Source organism: Aquila chrysaetos, chromosome 2, assembly GCF_900496995.4.
Source record: "Aquila chrysaetos chrysaetos chromosome 2, bAquChr1.4, whole genome shotgun sequence".
Classification (NCBI taxonomy): Eukaryota; Metazoa; Chordata; class Aves; order Accipitriformes; family Accipitridae; genus Aquila; species Aquila chrysaetos.
The window spans coordinates 55,733,633-55,754,531 of NC_044005.1; the positions used below are offsets into that span (position 1 = coordinate 55,733,633).

The 20,899-nt window shown below is 41.6% G+C and overlaps 2 protein-coding genes across 6 annotated transcripts in view; one reads left to right on the forward strand and one right to left on the reverse strand.

The window, feature by feature from the left end:
• The window catches only part of MCM9 (minichromosome maintenance 9 homologous recombination repair factor), a 49,379-nt gene that overhangs the window by 19,170 nt on the left and 9,310 nt on the right, over positions 1-20,899 (forward strand). For 4 of the 5 annotated variants that reach the window (XM_030037282.1, XM_030037289.1, XM_030037297.1 and 1 more), the window contains exons 8-10: positions 16,046-16,220; positions 18,034-18,236; positions 19,212-19,415. In XM_030037282.1, coding sequence (XP_029893142.1) covers positions 16,046-16,220; positions 18,034-18,236; positions 19,212-19,415 — 582 coding nt within the window. The remainder of the gene's footprint in view (positions 1-16,045; positions 16,221-18,033; positions 18,237-19,211; positions 19,416-20,899) is intronic. The other variant, XM_041129683.1, reaches the window with a different exon arrangement.
• ASF1A (anti-silencing function 1A histone chaperone) lies at positions 2,022-13,713 on the reverse strand. The gene is made up of 4 exons (XM_030037408.2): positions 13,233-13,713; positions 9,421-9,536; positions 4,777-4,953; positions 2,022-2,461 (listed from the first exon to the last, which is right to left on the reverse strand). Exons 1-4 carry the CDS (start codon positions 13,339-13,341, stop codon positions 2,249-2,251), a joined length of 615 nt encoding a protein of 204 aa, XP_029893268.1. The 5' UTR covers positions 13,342-13,713; the 3' UTR covers positions 2,022-2,248.

Consider the following 20,899-nt stretch of genomic DNA (forward strand, 5'->3'; position numbering starts at 1 on the left):
TCCTCCTAAACAGAACAATAGATCTTCACTCTCTGATTTCTCTACATTAATTGGTTTGCTGGGTGACGCAGTTTTGCTGACTGTATTTTGTAGTTGATTCTGCAATAGCAGTAATACAGTTTGCTTCCATTGCTTTGTGGCATATGCTTCTAAGAAACCTTCATGCTACTGATGGTTACAGCTTGTACTTGATCATGTTTTCATTTGAATCTTCAATAGGTGCAAGGGTTTGAAATACTACCACAGTAGCCTTAGCTCAAGGCAGACTTCATTAGCCTGCTAATCGTTCAGCAGATGACTTATTTACATGCTTACATTTAAGAGGTATCTTAAATAGATTTATAAATAGAACAATAAAGTGCATGAAAAATCTCAAAATGTCACTGTAGACCTTAAAGTTGCAATATAATTGAAAATAAAAAGATCTTAAAAGTTCACATAATTTCAGCCCTCAAGTGAAGCAACTGCTGGTTTGGGGGACCAGTTCTTAGTGTTAAGTCATACCGATATTAGAGTGGTAATAATTTTAAATTGCTAATCATAATTTTAAACAATTACAGAGAGATTTTTTAAGAGCATACCTTAGAATTAGGGTTCCAAATATTAATAGATTTCATCAATTCATTCAGCTACCATATGTACGGCTGAGTTTCCATACAAGAAAGAAACATGTGCATGTACATTCAGATCAGGTCATTCCTTTCTGATTTAAAAAATGTACATGTTAGAAATGAAGACCATTTCACTAATGATGTAGAAAGACAGAAGTTCTAACTGCTTGGGACATCTTCATCCCTATTAGAGAATGCAGAAAGAGAAGAAAAAGCGTTCTATTTTTATTCAGAGCTATACTGTCAGTCATCATGAAATCTACCTTTTCTTAAGGGCCTGGAACCTGCAAGGGTTCAAATTTTGGGTGGTTACTAGTAACTAGCAGAACTATATTCCTGTAATCCGACATGACAGATTACAATTTTAAATGCACATACAGTCACAGTAAATGTATAAGGCTAATGAGCATTGGAAGGAATAACTAAATTATTAGTGTCATAATAATGTCTTAAGTCTTTACAATTTACTGCTTAGTTCTTTTTATCTTCAAGGATGCCTCAGGTAATAGGGATGTTTCAGTGCAAGAGCTTCAGGGCAGGCAATGTATTCTTGAGTGTGTTATGCCTGCCACAACAGGGTTTGAATCTTGATTTATACCAGTGCATAGGATTGCCTTAAAGGGTAGAGAGAAAACAGAAAAGTTTTAAATTCCAGATGTTTCAAAAAACTGAAAGCAAGCATCTAAACTCCTTATTACTAGTTAAAAAGACTACAAGAATAAAGCATACCTGAAAATAAACGTACCAACCAGCAGTTGTACATAACAATCTTGCAGAAGAGCATTTTTTGGATAATCATGCTATTCCTTCTGATGCTGAAATTTCTAGTAATTGCTTGAATCCTTCCAACCAATTGTGTGTGCTATTAGGGTGGCTGAAAAAGGTTCTTTCCTGAGATACCCACCCAAATCCACATGAAACATTGTCCTTAACAAACTACAGTTTGACTAAACAGCAGCAGCAGGAGACAGAAAAAAAAAATCCTAAAATCCAAGATAGCAGATGGTAAATCTCAAATTGCATGCTTTAAGTAACAAGTATGTGCTTTGAAAGGAAAAGAAGCTTGCACCTAAAATTATACTGTGCTGTCTGCTTTCACAGCAAGAGCACAATTTTGGACTTTTTTTTTTTTTTTTTTTTTTTTTTTTTTTTAAGAGATACTTTTTTCTTTGCACTTCATCTAATGACAGTTTTGTTCTTAAGCTGCTATTAAAGGGCACTTTATATTTGGCAATCTGGATATCAGAGATGAGGACATGGCATTATTCCTTCATTTTGCCCAAATGTTTTAACTTTCAGTTTTTTAGCTTTCAATAGTGCTTACAAAGTAAAGGGGGAGGGGAGCATATGTATACTTTAATCAAGTTTGGTTTAGACCACATAGAATAACACATTAGAGAAAAAAGGCAATTACTTAAAAATAGTTGTATTTATATTCCACAATTTGCTCAAATACTGTTTGTTTGGTTTTTGGTTTTTTTTTTTGTTTGTTTGTTTTTTTATAAACTTTCTACAGGATGTTTTAAAACAAGTTCTTCACATTGCTTGTCAACTATGTACTTATGGAATTTGAGGGAAATAGTTCTGGTTGTTTTTACAGTTTAACACATGTACAGTACCAAAATGATGGTGGTTAGTCACATGCAGTCCATATGAGATTCTAACATAACATTTAATGAATTTTCTGATGTTGACCACCCCTTTGATGCTGAAGGTAATGCATCTGTAGAAAGCAGTGACTGTAGATTTGGGTTACTGCTCTCTGCGTCTTCCAGTTTTTCAGTGTTGTCCTCCCAATTAATGTGGAATCTTGTGACTCTGGGATTAGATGCCAAAATATTCCTTTGAAGCTAGGAGAGAAGAAAATACATGGATTATGTAATGTGTACATCTCAAACTGGAGTTCACGTGCATACAGATTTTCTTCCTTTTACTCCCCATAGCCCTGTATGTGTAAAACAATTTGTTTAAAAAGGTAATTCATATAAATGTGAATCTATAGCTACTATATATGGATCAGAAACATGCTTACAGAAATGCACCACTCATTCATTTACTCTAATATCCTACTCGGCAAAATAACTGCTTTCTTGAGAGGATATTTTTGGTAACTGTTCCATGAGTTCAAGGCTGTACGAGAACTCTGCAAGTGAAGTGCAAGTGTTTATTATTTTAGCCAGCTTTTAGTAAAGCAAATGACTACCCACACAAAGATTTTGCAAACCACAGTACATCGTAAAATTTTTGCATCAACTTTATGGTGTTTGCAATAATTTTATCAATTCCATCAACTGTCTGTCTTCATTTAAGAGTATAACCTATCCTTACATTACATTACCATGCTTTAGATTGATTTCACTAACTGAATTTTAATTTGTCTACTGAAGTTTTGAAGTAAAAACATTACTTGGATTTGGAAGGTATTTAGTATTGTGGCCTAGACATTAGTCATATATTTTAGTCTCATGGCTGGCCTTCACTTTCCTTTGAAAACATGTTCTATTTGTTTATGTATGCAGCAAAAAAAGAAAATGCTCACTTTTTCTTAATCTTTCACCATTTTCAAGACAATACATAGTTAAGTGGAGGATGGCAACTTACCGCCATTGGCCACTCATAATGAAAGTTAAGACTGATCACAGGAAAAGTTTGCTTTGGTAGTAATGCTGATTTTGTTCTCTAAGGAAGTGCACTCTCATGAAATATTTCCCAACCCCTTATGCAAACTAACAAGACCATTTATTTTTTTGAACTTAGTAGGGTCTATTACCCATCAATCAATCAATTTAATAACCTTCTACTTGTATGTTTAAATTCTGCCCCAAAGTCATATAAAAAGTCCTTACTGCAAATACATGATAGCTTTTGCTGTTCTTTTTCAAAGAAGGAGATCTAGCTTTTTATATAAGCAGAGAATTAAGACAAGTAGTTCTAGGCATTTCTAAATTCAAGTGCTTAAAGGAAGTCAACATTCTGACATTCACCCCCAAAATAACAAATAAGTATATGTTTTAAATGAAAGAAAAAAGAAAGGAACAGATTATAAATTTAAGAATCCTCAAATTAACCATAATTTTGAATTTTGAGAACATACTGAGCGTCTGATCCCTGAAAATTAAGTTAAGCATAGAAAATCATTAGCGACTTCTAAAAACCAGTTTACATACCAATTCAGTTTAGTTACATTTGAAGATCAGTTTCAGGGACTATGGGGATTATCTCTGTACTAGTCATTACAGTACATGCATTATCCCATTTACTTCTTCATATATCCAGTCACATAATTCATGCAAACTTGAGAAATGACAAAATTTTCACCATCACACAACTTTGGAACATAAGTGTGTACACTATATGTCAGCCTTCATAAAGAGAAAACCCAACTCCACAAAATCTTCCGTGAAAACAAACCTGGATGCTATGTAGAACCTTGTTGGTTTGTACAGTCTGCCTCGGGAGAGTATTTCACAGGATTTTAACTAGTTTTTGATGTTTAGTTGATTCTTCTCCTCAAGGTATTAGGTTGCAAATAATTCTATTTCACATCACCTTTTAATGCTAGTCTTGGTCTTGGTTTAATTTTTACCAAGAAGGATATATATATTTTTAAACTTAATCTGTGTACTTCCTTGGTCAAGTTGTACATTGATCGGATAATCATCCAACCTGCTCTTACCAGGTTACCCATCTTCTCTCATTTTGCACGTAACTTTTTCTTCAGTTTGTTTGTTACTGTTTTGCAGAAACTGCAGCTCTAACACTAGAACAGCTGGATAACAACTGTGTTAAATTAAAACCTAAAACTTAGTTCCAGGTTGACTGTCCTAGAAAAAACATTATTCTGCTTTTCTGAAGAACAAAGCCACTTTGTCAACAGCGCTGCAGGTAGAGGGAACCCAACAGTTTATTTCATACGGACAGTGTAAAATAATAATGAAGTCCAGCTAAGGCTTCAAGCTGGTAGAAACCATTGCAGGTTTCTCAATGTTCTCTGAATTTATGGCAACTACATGGCACTTGTAGTTTGTCCCCCCCCAGTCTTTCCCATTATTTGATGCCTCGTTCCACGCATTTTATGGAATCACTTGGGGTTTGGTTTTGTTTCTTAAAAACCTCTTTCTATAAGCATACCTTTGACATAGGACTAGAACAAAACGTGCCTTACCTTAGAAAAATCTGGCTTTACTGGTGGATTCTCTCTCAGTTCTGTTTCGGTATATTCATTGTTTACATAGTAGCCGACTCTAATAAATTCTTGACCTCGATAGGTGCATGTAATTAGCACAACTGTTACACCTACTGCATCTGCATCTGGAATAAGCCCTGGGTTAGGTGCATCAGCCTAAATGTGAAAGGGAAAGAAGGGATTAAAATTGATACCACATGACAATCTAGCAGGGGAATCTTAAGTAGCATGTCTTAGCAGCCGAGTAGTGACTATTTAAAATTGTTCTTCAAGTTAACCAGAAAATATACCTGCTTTCACAACAATATCAACCCTGATTTTAGGACACTATCCTCTAGAGACAGAATTACTTAGAATACAATAATACTGTGTGCTGACATTTCTCATGGGTGATTAGACAGCTTTGATCCAAAACTGCTTTTAAATATAGGACCAGCTAAACTGTTGTTCGAGCAAGTGTACTAACATCCCTCCAGTTCTACAATGCCATTGTTCTCTAGCCCACCTTGGTATTAGTAGAGTGAGGGGGGGGGGGGGTTTGCTGGTTTTTGGTTTTTTGTGGTTTTTTTTTTAACCCGAGGTTGAATCGGTCTGTATGTGTGTTCTTAATAAGACTAAGCCCTTAAAAATACAGACTGCAATTTATACGTCAGCAAGAAGAGCAGGGACAGGCTACAGTGAGGTCTGAGCTGTCCCACAGATTTCTAGGAAAGGAATAAACTACTCTCTTGCCTCCTTCCACATGCCTACGTTTGTTAAAATGTATGCAGTTAAATGTATCATTGCTCTAAGACATCCAACATATTTTCAGCCAGGATGCCATCCTAATTAATAGGCAACTCTTATAATCTTCCTCAATGTCCTTACTTACCGTGGCTCTGCAGTTATTAATAATCAATAAAATTTGCCTCGTAAAACGTGGCTCACATAAGTCCCTTGAAATGCTTCCTAACTACACATTTATTGATAAAATGTGATGCTTCATTCTGCTGTAGGATTTAAACTAACAGCAATCTAAGCATAAATGAAGCAGCTTCATATTTACAATTTTACATGAAGATCTGAAGCCAACAACGAACACCTGTGTTGCAAGTACAAGTTGGCATTAACAATGTATGTTAGAATGGTTCAGGTGTTCTTGCCTAAGGACAGAGGACAAATGGGATTAATTCCTGCTGTCCCTCTCATCCCTACTTCTCTGTAGTATTTATACACTCCAGCACTCAGAAATTTGGGAGCTAGTGGTCATGCAGCTTTGGCTTCTGCTCTTAGCTACTTCAATTCTAAGCCTTCAAACCAGTCTGGCTTTTTATAGGGAGCTGTAGGCACTTTGCAGAAGAATTAGATGAGTCAGACCTCTCGGGTACAAATACACCAGGGGGAAGAGAAGCAACCAGAGAATCAGGTAGAACACAACTTCCTCCAGCCCTGAAGGGAACAGAAAATGACCAAATGGCTTTACAACTCACACAGAAGGGAAAAGACAACCAAGGAATAGGACAAGTGTAAAAGCTTGAAGAAGTCACAAGAACTGCCAATACAGATGAAATCACTACTTTAATTCAGTAGTCTTGTTCTAACAGTGCCCAGGACCATTTGATTACTTTAAATTCCACATTGGGCAGTTATAGACTAATATATTGCAAAAGGATGCTGTTCATTTAACCTCCCGTGAAACTCAACTCACACCCTAATGTGGGATTTTAGTTCTTCTAGGCTCCCATTGTCATTTTGTGTCCTGCAATATCTTATGATACAGTTGTGAACCCAAGGAAATACTCTGTTTGAATCCTACTTAACTCTAAAGCATTGTTTTGCTGAGTGGAAAAGACACTGAACACTGTGTAAAACCACTTTCTTTTCTCAAATTTTGAACTTCCTGCCTTGGATGTCAAACCTCTTAATTGCCTGGGAAACAAATCGTACACAGGTGGAAGAAAAAAAGAAGAGCTTGGTGTGATCAAATGATAAGGGAGCAGCTGCAAACAGATACTTTGGGTAGGCTAAAAGAGGCAGTAGATTAACTTTTGAGTAAAAATCACTGTCTTAATATGCCATTCTTATGCTAGAAATTACTTAAGAATTTTATGAAATCACTCAATGTATATGTTGTCTTGAATTATCATGCTTTTCCATATGATACATTTATTCACATAGCTATTACTGCAGAGTAGGTAGCTAAGGTCATATCCCCACTTAAAGATAGTAAATTATTTATGCGCTTATATTCTCAAAAAGAAGTTTCTGTGAATTTATTATAAATCCCCAAGTGCACAGAGAGAAGGAATCAGGTTTCACTACTTATATCTTGGTATTTAGAACCAAAGAGGCCAAGCCGTGGGCCTTTAATTTTGAAACCTTCTTAAATGTTAAAAAAAAAAAAAAAAAAAAAAAAAAAGCTGATTGCGTAAATCTGAAAAGCACAATAGTTTTCTATCTTTCAGTATGTAAGGCTGACTTCCCAACCTGATACACAGCTGCTTTTCAACAAAGGTAATTTTATCATCTTTGGTATTTTATCTGTGTGGTACTCCATTTTACTTGCTATTTCAGCCATTTTCCTATTTAGAAAAATCTACAGCATATTATTAGCTGAAAATATTATACACCTCCAGAAAGGTCCTTTCAATGTGGTATCCCTAGTGAACACAGTGTCTTTTCTTTATATTATATGCCTCCTGCAGTTCTGTGCTTTTGCCCCATTCTGGCCTTCCCTTGCTAGTTCTCTCCATCTCCCAGGCTGCTTCAGTGTGGTGAATAAAATAGCTTCAGTCATCAGCAAAGGCTTATTGCAGCACTTTGGTTTTTGGTGGTCTGCTGTGTACACATTAGCCAAGTCCTACCCTCACCTGAAATCCAGTGCTTTTGAAGTCTAATATACTTAGACCAACAGTACTTCCATAAGAAATGGAATTTATTATAACACAGGAGTACTGACTCTTTTACAGGACCTATTCCAATCTAAGCAAAATTAGCTCCTAATTTAGCTGTAGTGTCAGTTATAACCAGGATACAATTGATGAGTCCATCCTACAGAAACTGCAAGAGTAGTAAATTTAATTTTCAAGGCCTTCCTAATCATACAGCCAAAACATGCCTTTTCAGACACCTGCCTCCTGCTCCTTCCCATCACCATGAACAATGAATCTTTGTAACTTAACAGAGAACGGTGCATCTTTTAAATTAGAAATGTAAACAGCAGCCGATTTCTCTGGATATAGTGCTACAAGGTAGCCCCTTTGAGGGCAACAGGGGATCATGTATTCCTGACTAATTAATGCCATAAGGTATAATAGCTTGAGAATGGAAGAACTGTTTTATTTGTAGTGTGGAAGAATTAGGCCCAGCTTCAAAACCAAACAGAAATGTTTCAAGACTAATTTGCACATATGTGGTCAATAAATGTAACCTCCAGCCTAATCTTATTCCTTTAGCCTGTCCTGTAAGAAAAAAAAAAAGTGTCCTGGAACTTACAGGATTAATCAAGATGCCTCACAAATTTTGGTATTATTTTAACAGTTACAGTAAGTGTGAGAAATAAGAAAGTGTATTCATTAGCACTTTTTTTTTTTTTAATGCTCATACTCCAGCATGCACTTGCCATTAAATGGTTAAGTGAATTTATAGTATTTGGGAAAGTAGCATGGTTCTTATATAATAAGCCATACTCAGTTTCAATCTGATTCTTCTGCTGATGGATTTTGCTCTCAGTTTACAAGACAAATACTAGTATTTGATAAATAGAGAAAAAAGTGAGCTAAATCATAGTTTCTATTAAAAAAAAGAAACAAACCCCAAAAAACTTCTGTAAGACTTTAGGCAAGTTTGCTTTAGGTTCCCCCCCCACACCCCCCCCTTGCTGACTTTAAATGGAAACCAGAATAGGCTAGTAAGCCATCTTAGCTCTGTTCTTTGCCTGTTTTCCTTCCCTTAATTATTCCTTCTTAGTAACTTTCGGCTTTAACAGCAGTATTTTATAGGACTGTCAGATGCTCCGGAGTTTGTTGGACACGCTTGATCTACACATTTGCGTCCCAAATGCCTGCTATCTACCATTGGAATTCTGTCTTACTTTACAAATTGCTGTATTTTGTTGTGATTTAGCATGCTTAGCCAAATATCACAGTTGAACATCTATCCTGCCAAGCAGACATGAACTCTTGACTGTTCTGGCAGAGTTTTACAATGAATTTGCTGGCCTGATCTTCTGAAGACATTGTCTACATTAACCTAGTGGTCCTGATTGTCTGAAACTGCCACCAACTGCAGCAGAGTTAAGCCTGATGGTGCTAGTGTAAACCAGGTGACTGGCACTCTTGATTACCGAGTGATCTAGAATATATTTATAAACCAGACTGGTCAAAATTATCAGTAGCTACAGGAACAGTGCTTCTATCATTATGTCTAATTATTGATACCACAAGTGAAAATATTGCCATGGAGATATCAGGGGCAAGAAATATCAGCTCATGAACAGACTTTAAAGGAGGCTATATCATACCTGAAGAGCTGACTGAAATATTTTTCTAGCTTACCATTATTTTTCAAGCGCCTCTTAGTTTGATACCGTCATCTTTAAACTAATTAACACAACCCTTTTAGAAACAGTTAAATCAAACTTACCTGAAATACAAACATGTGTCTGCCCGCAGGAACAGGTCCTACTAAAACAGAGTCTAACACCTGATCATACTCTTCACTTTCAGCTGAACCCACATAAATTATTTTCCATTCCAAATCTACAACAAAACAAAAATAAATTAAAAAAACACAAACATTATTTATCATTACAGTTAAGGGTCTTCCACTCCTGCCTACCTACAGTTTTGCATAGCCTAAAATTGCTTCTTTGGCAACGGGCCTAAAATAACAAGGACCTGTCTTCACTGGGGAGATTTATTGATGCCTGCCCCTGTCCTCGTGAACCAGACCCTCCCACCATCTCTCTCTAGTCGGTCTGTACCACAGGAATCACTCTATTTTCATAGGTTAATTTTCAAATTTTATACAGAGGACGGGGCCCATTTACTTGTTGGGAGCTGTGTGCAGCATTTTCTCCATCTGTTGGAATGGCTGCAGCACAGGGACGATGCCCATATACACCTAGAACGCATCACACACCTTGAATAGTGACTCACCTTCCAAAAAGAAATTCCCACCTTGCACATACACACCTCACAGCTTAAATTACACAGATCATGGAAGGTAGTTAATTGAATAAGAAAACCCATTGTGTAAGCACCAGGCACACTAACTGTATGCCCCTATTCCTTCACATGTAACTTGCGTAACCCGAGAAGTATGTAAAATTGTGATAGTGTGATAGATCATATTCTCATTGAAGATATTGGTGCTCGGATTTTAGCCACATCCTGAAATGGAACTACAGGCAAAAAAATTTAAATGTAGCATTTTGCTTCTTAAAATAATGCACCAGAATCAAACATTTCTTACAACTCAGGTTTTTTCTAACTCGCCCTCTCTACCACAGGTGTTTGAAAGTTGAAACTGCAAATTAGCACACATTAGCTCTTCCTGCCGCAGCTTTTCACTTTCACTTTTTGATTCAAAAACACATGCATAAAGACACATACAGAACTAACCTTAAAAGAGATATTTTTGGTTTTTTAAACAAGAGGGAAAAAAGATCACCATTATGGAAAACTATGACTAACTTTTTTTTTTTTTTTTTTTAGTTCAGTGAGACTGGTGCTTCAAAACTGTACCTTAAAAACTTACATGGTATATTTCATATTTTTTTTTCCTTACGAACAGTGCCCTTATTGTCTATGCAAAAGCACAAACCTGTACCCTATTACATCTACTTTATTACTGTGCTTTGCAAAATCCAAAGGTCTACATTATGGCTTCTTGGTGCAGGAATGGAACTTAAGCATAGCAAAAAACTTAGTACTGTAACAGAAACTGGCTGCCTTAGGATTGCAGCTCTCTTTTTTCATTAATGAATTCTTCTTGCTTACCATGTTTAGCATCAATGCAGGTTCGGGGGGTTTAAGTAACTTAATTAACAGGGCTTAGAAAGGGATTTTACTCCTCAATTGGCCAGATGCTGTATCAGAGGTTTAATTCACCTTTTAAGCATGTAGTACTAGTTACTGCCAGTACTGCAGACTATTCATCCAGGACAATTAAGGACCTCTTTTGTCAGCATCTGAGTGTAAGTTACTACTTAAAAGAAGTGAGGACTTTTAGGCTAAACTACTTAAGGTTATCACACCATCCTGTGCCATCATTCTAGGAGAACAGTATGAAGTTCAGTCTAAACCAGTAGCATTTAGTACTAAAAAATGGACTTTTTAAAATTAAGTTTTAGATTATACATTTAATAGGTTGATCCAAGTGCTGTTTAGGTTATCTTGCTACAGAGTAACAACTTAAAAAAAAAAACCAAGAGGGCTGGAGTTAATGAATTTAAGATCAGTGGTGCGCAGGACTGGCTGAAGAGAAAACAGCACAGTAGATATACATATTAGCACGTGAAAGCTAAGGCAACGACAGCAAATTTTTCATCAAGTGTAGGAAGGCTATGCTTAATCTTATTTTTAAACGTGAAAGATAGCAGTGCTCCTCCTGAATACATCCTGCAGTCTAACTTGCATTTAGGTGGGGGAAGGGAACTGAGAATTTTGCATTAGACCATCTATAATTCTTCTCATCCCGATTGTCCCGGATTAACTCTCACATAAATCCAGAGAGCGAGGAGCGCGCCACGTACGGCCGCGCACAACGGGAAGGCGCGACGCCTTGTGCCGAGCCCCTGCGACGGGCGCCGCCGCCGTCGAGGGCTCCGACGCTGCGTCTCAGACGAGGCCAGGCTGACTGGAGAGATCCGCTCAGCGACCTGGCGACGGGCACGGAGCGCAGCCTGCTACGGGCAGCTCCAGCTAACGCCTCGGTCAGTTGTGGAAGGGCAGGAGGCTAGCGGCAGAGGCCTAGAGGAAACCCCAGGGTCGGAGGAGACTGACTGCCTGTCTCTGAAGTTCCCGCCAGCGCGACCGTCCCTCCCAGCGGCGGCGGAGTAGAGCAAGCCAAGCTGCCCGCGCTGTCCCCAGGCCGCCGGCACGCACTAGTAAAAAAAAAAAACAAAACAAAAAAAAAACCAACCCAAAAAACTGCTAGCGGAGCAGGCAGGGTGAGGCAAGTTTAACCGCAGCGACAGAGAGCCGGCCAGGCGTTATCGCCCGCCAATTCCGGTTCGCCTTTCGCCTTTCCCTCGCCCCTCAGGCCGCTGGCGAGCAGGCGGCGCCGGTGTCCGCCGGGGGCCAGGCGGCTGTCCCTCTTTCCGCTCGCAGGCAGCCCCAGCCGAGCGGCCTCCTTTCCTCCTGCTCCCGGAGCGGCAGCCGCGCTGCCGGCGGGCAGGAGCTCCCCGCTTCCCTTCCTCGCCCTGAGCCGCGGGGCGTTCAAAACTCCCGCCCGAGGGGCGACGCGCGGCCTCTCGGGGCGACTCCCGCAGAGAGCCGCGGCGCGGCCTGCCGGCGGCCCGGCGGGCGGCGCTGCGGAGCTCCGGCGAGGCGAAAGGCGGTTCGCGGCCCGCCCGGCTCAGGGGAAGGCGGGAGCCCGCCGGCGCGGCGCGCCCCTCGGCGGGGAGCTCGGCCGGCGACCCCAACTCAAGAGAAGGGGGGGGGGGGTGGTGTCCCCGCGGGGCGGCTGCAGGGCAGCGGCGGGGCCACCCCGCCCCCGGCGGCTGCCGGTAACTTTCGAGTGACTTCCAAAAATAGTGGCTGGCGGCCGGCCCCCCTCCCCCCACCGGCAGGGCTCCCGCAACCGCCGCGCCGCCGGCCTCGCGTACCCACCGCGCCGCACCCCGCCGCGGCAGGCAGCCGGGGGGCGAGCCCGCCCGGCCCTGCCTCCCGCAGCGATTTTTTTTTTTTTTTCTTTATCCCCTTCTAAGTCTTAAAATGGAGCACGAGGCCAACGAAACGCTGGCTGCGGAGTTTTCCGCGCTCCGAGGAACGCCTGGGCGTAGGGACACCGGCCGCGCAACAGCCCGTCTCCCCGCGGGCGCGGGGATGCGCGGCAGCCGAGCCCGGTTAACCCTCACCCCCCCCACACACACACCCCCCCTCGCCGCCTCCCCACGCACACACAAAGCTGGCAACATGGCTACCACCACTCAAACAAGTTCCTCGCAACTTGAAGCTCGCCTCGCCGATGGCGCGGCGGGGAGAAGCGGCCCCGGTTCGGCGGCCAGGGCAGGCGAACGCCGCCAACTTTCCCCGCCGGGCTGGGCGAGAGCGGTTTTTCCGCCGGCGGCTCGGGCGCCGGCGAGCACATCCCTTCGCCTCGGCACGGCGATGCGGTGAAGGAGAAACTGTTAAATTGTAGGAGCAGGCCTGTGCAAAGTTTAAGCCTTAAAAGCCTTGAAACTAAGAGCCCGGGGTTACAAAATCCGTATCGGGAAAAAATCTACTCACCTTCCGACAGGTCCTCTATGCACTCAAATGTGATTTCGAATTGGAAAGGATTGTAGAAAGGAGAAGGATTATCCAACACCACTACATTGTTCACCTGAACCTTTGCCATATTTTGAAAAAAACACAAACAATAGGAAGAGCGTGTTAACGCAGCACAGTAAAGTCCCGTGTGTTGGTTTTTGGCGACGCACAAGCCCCCGTGCCAGCGTCTGAGCGAGGCCGCAGAGCTGCGACTTGCAGAAACTTTTTTTTTTTCCCCCCTTTTATTTACACCAGGCACACTCCACACTGTTCGCAGCTTTCCTATTTCACTAAACTACAGCCCATTCTGCCCTGCTCGCCGCCAGCGCCCGCCCGGATTGGCCGCACGCCGGCCTAGGGCCCTCCTCCCCGAACGCGGCCGCCGAGCGGCAGCAAGAAGGGCTCCGCCGCTCCCTCTCCACCGCCGGCGTCTGGCCGCGGCGCCCCCGCCCGGCCCGAGGTGGAAACGGGCTGCCAACGGCCGGGGCGGGGCCGAGGCCGCGCGGGCGGGCGGGAGCCCGGCCGAGGCCCCCGCCTCCGGAGGGCTTCGCCCCTCTTTCGGCCGTGGGGCTGCGCCGTGTGCCGTGGGGGGTCTAGTTGGGGAGGGGGGGGCGGGTAGGCTTTTTGTGTTTTGTTTTGTGGGTTTTTTTTCCTTTTCTTTTGCTGCGGACAAGGGTGGTCGGGGTGAGGCGGTTTCGCTGGGGCTGGGTGCTGATGGGGTCCCGGGTGTCGGGGCTGCGATGGGGGTATTGGGCTCGCAAGAGGCCAACCCTACCGGGGAGCCGCACCGTCCCCGGTCGGCCCCACAGCGCTGACCTCTTGGCCAAAGGCAGCGTGTCAACAGGGAGCCCGGCTGGTGCCTCGCTGGCTGGGGTGCTCCCTGAATAAAGGGTGGTTTGCTGGCGGGGTGCTGGGCGCCCCGTGTGCGGACGGGCCCGAACTCTGCCACGAATCCACCTCGCTGCTCCTAGAGAGGCGGCGTGCGGACGGATCGGAGTGTGTCTTTTACGCAGCCCTGCTGTCAAGAAGCTATCCCATTCCTCTCTTTGTAAAGAAGGCCCTAGGTATCGGGCTGTGAAACGGCACGTATCCCTCTGCAGCAGCAGGAAGCCCAGAGAGGAGGCCATCTTGTGCAGCTGCAAGAGGCCTGGAGAGGAGGCCATCTTGTGTGGCAGCAGGAGGACCAGAGAGGAGGCCATCTTGTGGCTGCCGCACACCAGGGATAGGGAGGAGCGACATAGCACTGTAGCGCTAGTTTACGTGCTCGGGGCTTGGGGGCTGCGAGTTGGGTGTACCCCTCACTACAAGAGGAGATTCTCTGTGGAAATAAATACACAGCCCGGCTCTAGCAATGTCTGCAGGTCGGCCCTGGAATGCGGTGAAGTTATGCACAACAGGAAGGCACATAGGAGCCATATTCCCACCTGCGTGGAAAGGCCAAGCCCTGCTGGAAGGAGCAGAGTGCTGCCAGATCTGCAGCGGGCGAGAGCGTAGCGCCGAGGCACGGAGGCCCTTGGCCTTCAGCAAATCTCCAAGCCCGTGCAAGGTTTGGAAAGTAGGTGACACTTTTGGTTTGTATATTCGAAGCAACGTCATTGTCTGATACTTGCCTGATGTGTTGCTCGCTCCACTTTTTAATAGCATTCTCCACATGTCTGACACAAGGCTAGAGGTTATTTGGCTTTTTTTATAATTCTGCCACATGATCGACTGCTCGAGTTGTTCAGTGCAGAGTCCAGGAAACCAGGAAAGATTGGACACAGTGGAGGATATTCCTCACAACAAACTAAAGTACATGTTATGTTAACAGGAAACATATATTTCCAATAACTTTTTGCTGGCCATTTGGGAAAAAATAGCTGCTGTGGTGGGCTGACAGCGATAAGAAGGCCTCAGCAGCCTCTCCTACCTGAACCAAGGGAAGTTGAGGGGGGATTCTTGGGCACATTTTGCCATAGCATTCCAGGAGATTTTAGGCTGGTAGCAGCTTGTCGTCTACTAGGATATTTTGAGCTGAACACTGGAGAGAAAAAGGGGGGCTAAAGACAGAGAAGAGTCTGGGAAATAGGGAATAGACGGTTTGAAGGGAGGTGCACGTACTTGATAATGAGTGGCTGTTTTCACACTTGCACAGTTTCTGACCTGCCATGCTCCTGGTATTGTATCATGTGTAGATTTACTGGGAACCTCCCCCCCTGCCATTTCATCTTTGGGCATCTTTGGATTTTCATTTTTGCTTAATGCTTAGAGGAACTCAAAATCTCATAAAGAAATTTAATTGCCTTCGTTTAAGGTGAGAATTTGTCTCCGCTTCCTGGCGCCAGGAGTTAAAAGACACTTGAAATAATAACTTTTTTTTTTCCCAAACTTTGTTTTGTAGCTCCAAAATTTTTGTCTGTTTTAGTAGTTGATGGGGAGGAGGAGCTGAGTGGGTCCATTCCATAATTTTGCAATCTTTGCATTTGCCCTAATTTTCAATTTAATATGGCAGATTTAGTCTTCTTACCCTAATCTCTTTTGTTCAATTAATAAAACGTCCCAAAACAAGTCACTATCAAACATGGGAAGCTTAACAGAATCTGCTCCGTGGATCCAGGCTAACCTGCCGAACGCTAGTGGGATTTCTTGCCAGTAGGTGTAAAGCGAGTCCCATGGCAGAAGTATGTGGTGGAGCTAACCTGCTGTTTTGCCTTCTGTCCTTGGCACAAGCCAGTGCACCAGGTCCCTTCTTTTCACTCACGTGCACTCCTGTGTTTTAAGAAAAAGACTGACTGAAGTAATTGATTCTTCAGGTTTGACAGTGACTGCTGTGAAGGACTTTGGGGTGTGGAACTTGGAAGCTGGAGCTCTGGTGCTTGCAGATGGAGGCCTTTGTTGCATTGATGAGTTCAATAGTATTAAAGAACATGACAGAACCAGTATTCATGAAGCAATGGAGCAACAAACCATCAGTGTTGCAAAGGCAGGGTAAGTGGCATGTTAACATACGTGATAAAGCAATGTAAGATGTTCATCTTTTAAGTACAAGTTGGAGGGAGGTTTGTCATGCTGATTAAATGTGTCTGTTTTCTTTGCTGTACTTAACAGTTTTGTTCTCAGCAGTACTCTTAAACTAGATGAGTCAGCTTTTCAAAGGACAGTGCACTGGACCAGAGGTTGCAAGCAATGTAGGACAGGGCACTTTTCTAAGAAGACTTGGTATTCTTTTTCTTGTCCTTTGCTGTGAGTGGTCATAATAATCATATGTGAAATGAGGAACTTTGTGAATTTTTTATTGGAATTCAGAAAGCGGGACTTCATTTCTCCAAAATCCAGTAATACTGCACGGTAACAAAAGAAGACCAAGAGATTTCCAGGCTGCTGAATTTTATATGTTGGGCATGGCATAAATATAAACTCCTGCTTACTTTAAGCTCCTCGCTTTCTTTTTCAAAGTAGTGTGTGTTCAAATCTGCTATTTCCTGTCCCACCCCTCGCCACTTTGGTCTTTGAGCTCATATCTTATTCTGTCAGTCATACGCAGCTCTTGTCCAGGCCCAAATAATTTCCTGGCTGGTATTGCTGAAATCTCTACTGCTCAAAAGGCATCAGCCTTTCCACATTCCTCCTTGTCGCTTTCAACACAGCTCTTGTTCCAATCACATCTTCTTGGATTCTCTAACTGATCATGTCCTTTCTTTACTCTGAGCATCACCACTGAAGCTCTCTTTACCCTCTTGGGCAGACAGCGGACAAGTAATGTCACTTTCACCTGGGAGATTACTAGTCTCTGGCAGTAATGCAGCTGGGGACAAATATTTGGAATCAATGTGGTCCTATCTACTTAGTAAGACAGTGACATATTTTAGCCGGGTTCCTTATTGCAGTTTGTTGCGTTTTAGACCCCAAAGCACAATTTACTAACTTGCACATATAGCCTCAGTTGCCCACTTTTAAGGACTACATATAATGAGGATTTTTTGAGTAGTAACTTGGCACAGATAGGTTATGCGCTTTGCTAATTTAAGGCCTTATTTTGGTGCATGGGACATAAGCTAATAGAAGATCTGTGGTCCTTCCTCTCAGTTACAGCAGAATTTTGGATGGGAGGCAGCAGTTACTCAGGAGCTGACTAGAAATAGCTCAGTGACAAACCAAAGTTAGAATACTTCTGCTGCTGCCTTAACCGAAAAGATTACATTTGGACTGCTGGAATAAAAATAATCTCTCCCCACATCTGAAAACACATGCCAGGATAGCATGGTTAAGAGAGAAAAATGGCTATTTCCCTGGAGAAACAGTTGATATGGCTGCCATCGTTGTTTGGTTGGATTCATATTCATAACGTGTTTACACACAGGTATAAAACACGTGTTTATATTACATTTTATTTTGCTTTCTTAAAATGTTAATTAAGCTAAAATGTTACTTTCCGTCATTAAAAAAAGTGTTTCTATACTGTATAAATCAACAAAGTAATATTTATTTCTGAAAAGTTGTGTTGGTTTTCACCATTTAAGGACCTAGCTGTATATAGCTATTGCCATTACTCATGGCAATATTGCTTAATTTTTTGGTATCCTGATCAGTGTCTTTCTGTTTAGTTGTTATTCTCTGACTGAGAAATGCTGTGTATGTAATATGTATTAATACAATAATTGTGTATATTTTATAACTCCTATGGTCTTTCAAGGTAAGATGTGCTTTCTATAACATAAAAATGTGATAATTTTTAACACTTTGGAATCATTTCCTCTACCCAATTTAATTCAACCATTATGTTCACCATACTTTTCTCTAGCTTGGTGTGCAAGCTTAATACAAGGACAACTATCCTGGCAGCAACAAACCCAAAAGGCCATTATGACCCTAATGAGTCTGTCTCTGTCAACATAGCCCTTGGCAGTCCGCTGTTGAGCAGATTTGACCTGGTCTTAGTATTGTTAGATACAAAGAATGAGGAATGGGACCGCATCATTTCATCCTTCATCTTGCAAAATAAAGGTAAGAGTAGTCTTTTTAAATTATCAGGTGGGTTTTTTTGTTTGGTTGGTTTTGTTTTTTTTAATTTCCCCACCTTTCAGTTTAGTTTGTTATTCTTGAGTCTTTCATGTTAATCAGTGTTTACATTTTTGCTATGGTAGTTTCCTGCAGTATGGTTGTTTTTCAAGCAGGAATAAGATTGAGATCACTAATTAATTAACAGAGGTGAGCTGAGAACACTATACTTTTACTATATGAACACTTACAAGAGATTTTAGCCCAGAGTGCTCAGTAAGTGGATAGTTTCCATCTTGTGCCTTTACATTGCTTGATATGCAGATCCTACACACAATTGTACATGCTGTTAATGGGAAACTTAATTCAGACGGAACAAATCTGAGCTGTATGTGCTGCAGGGCTCAAAGAATGAACAACGGTGTTCCCTATGTGGAGCTCTGTGCCCTAGAATTTGATTTTAACCAGCCCCTTCTCCATCCACTTCAGGAACGTGGCTTTGGATCCCCATTAGGGAAGAAGTGGTTAGAGGAAACTTCTTCAGCTAGCTTCCTTCCCTTCTCAAAATGTCGCCCTGCAAAAATTGTTCAGAATATGACAGGTAGCTTTTGGCTCCTACAAAGTAGGTAAAACAGCCAGAGGAGGTACATACATTCATGTAGCATTTTACATTTTAAGGAACACTAGAGCACTTGGTATTGACTGTACCATCTGGTGGGCAGTGAGTCTGACAGCAGTTCTGTTGAAATTTCCCTGGATCCATCAAAACTGTGGATTTTGATAGGGGAGGGAATGGATGGTCTGTAAAATTCCACACTGGAATTTGACCAAGTCCTTGAGGACTAGTGTACAGACAACCCAGTATGCCCCAAAAAGAGAGTAATGAGTCTTTTATAGTCACTGGTCTATTTAACAGGACTTCTTAGGAAAAAGCTTGATGTCTGTTGTTATAGAATTACTGACAAGGCAGTTGTAACACAGGTTGCCCAAGCAAATCAGAAAAGCTCTGGAGCATGGAAAAGATGAAAACCTACTTCTGCGTTATAAAAAGTATACAGCCAAAATTGTCTGATGAGAGCAACCTGATCCTTGTACGCTACTATCAAATGCAGCGTCAGAGTGACTGCAGAAATGCTGCCCGAACTACCATTCGCTTATTAGAGAGTTTGATACGCCTTGCGGAAGGTAAGGCCGTGGCAATTTTATTTTTAGGCTAACAATTAACCTTCTAAAATGAATAGATCAGGAGCATAATTATAGCCAGTAAGCAGAGTAGCAGCTTTTCCATAGGGGTAGGGATAGGTGATTCTTGTATTGTATTCTTTCTAATCTAAAGAGACTTGGGGTTGGAGATACTCAATGTGGGAAAAGATGTTACATTTAGATTATCAGTTTTAATTTTGCCGTTCTCACACCCATAATAAAAACTAAAACCACTGGAAGAAATCACATTCGAGAGAAAAATCTCAGAAGTTATGCGTCTTTATGACAAGCAATCTCAGGATTTACTTTACTTCATTTGAGTCCTGGGTTGCCATCCTACTTAGCCTGAGGAAAGGTGTCAAGTATTTGCTTCTATCCTAATATCAATATAACATCAAAACCCACATTTTTGTTTCCTTAAGTATCAATAATCGAGTCTGTATTTTGCAATATGACTTCAACATTTCCAACTCTGAGTTCAAATCATATTTCATTTATAAGAACAAAACCAAAGGAAGCAGTAGGTCTCTGTCTTAACATGATTTTGTTTTAGAAAATGGCATATCAAATATTTTTGGGATGAATTTAAAAGAATGTACTGTATTTTTGTGTAACAATCGTAAATGGTCTTTATGCTGTTATATGCCAGTCAGCAATGTAGTGCTTCCTGCATCAGATGTTTATATTTTGTTCTCCGTTTTGGGGGAAAAATTACTTAAGTGAAAGAACGTTGCTGACTTCTAGGGATTCACATGTTATTTTCACATTCAGTGTTTCTTCCATTCTTACACGTTCACCTGATTGGGGCTTTTAGTAGCATTTTGTTCTTTTGAAGTATTATATAGATGGTATTAAGTAACCCGCCTTTCTCGCTGAATAAGAACTGTGTGTGTTTCCACCGCCAATTAGGAAGAGAGCTTCACGTGGTAAATTATTTGCATTATATCATCTTACAAAGATCAGTTTTGTTTTGCTGACTTAAGAAAGGGAAGGAAGAAAAAATAAAGGTATTGTAGAGAAAAGCATTTTGAATAATACTAAATTTGTGACACAGACCAGTTAGAGGAAATAAAATCTTTTCTGACCTGTGATGAAAATTAGACTTAATTTTTTACTTTATGGTGATGATATGTACCTATATAGATAGGGATGTTTCATATCACACTCTTTGCTGTGATATCCAGCACTTTACATTTTTTTAACTCTAGCATTTTGAGCATCTTTATTTGAACAGTCACTGTAACTGTAATCCAGAAGTCCCATTACATTCTTTACTAGTAAAACTAAGCCTTCCAATTCCTGTTGAAATTGACATTAAAATCAAAAGGATTATATTCATGTTTAAATTAGGCCCATACACAAGTGTTTGAAGAGCTGAAGAAATTTGAAGAAATATCCTGTCCCTTCTAGTACAAAAAATTGCTTTTTCACTTTGGTAACACTTACTTTCAACACCCATTTATTTT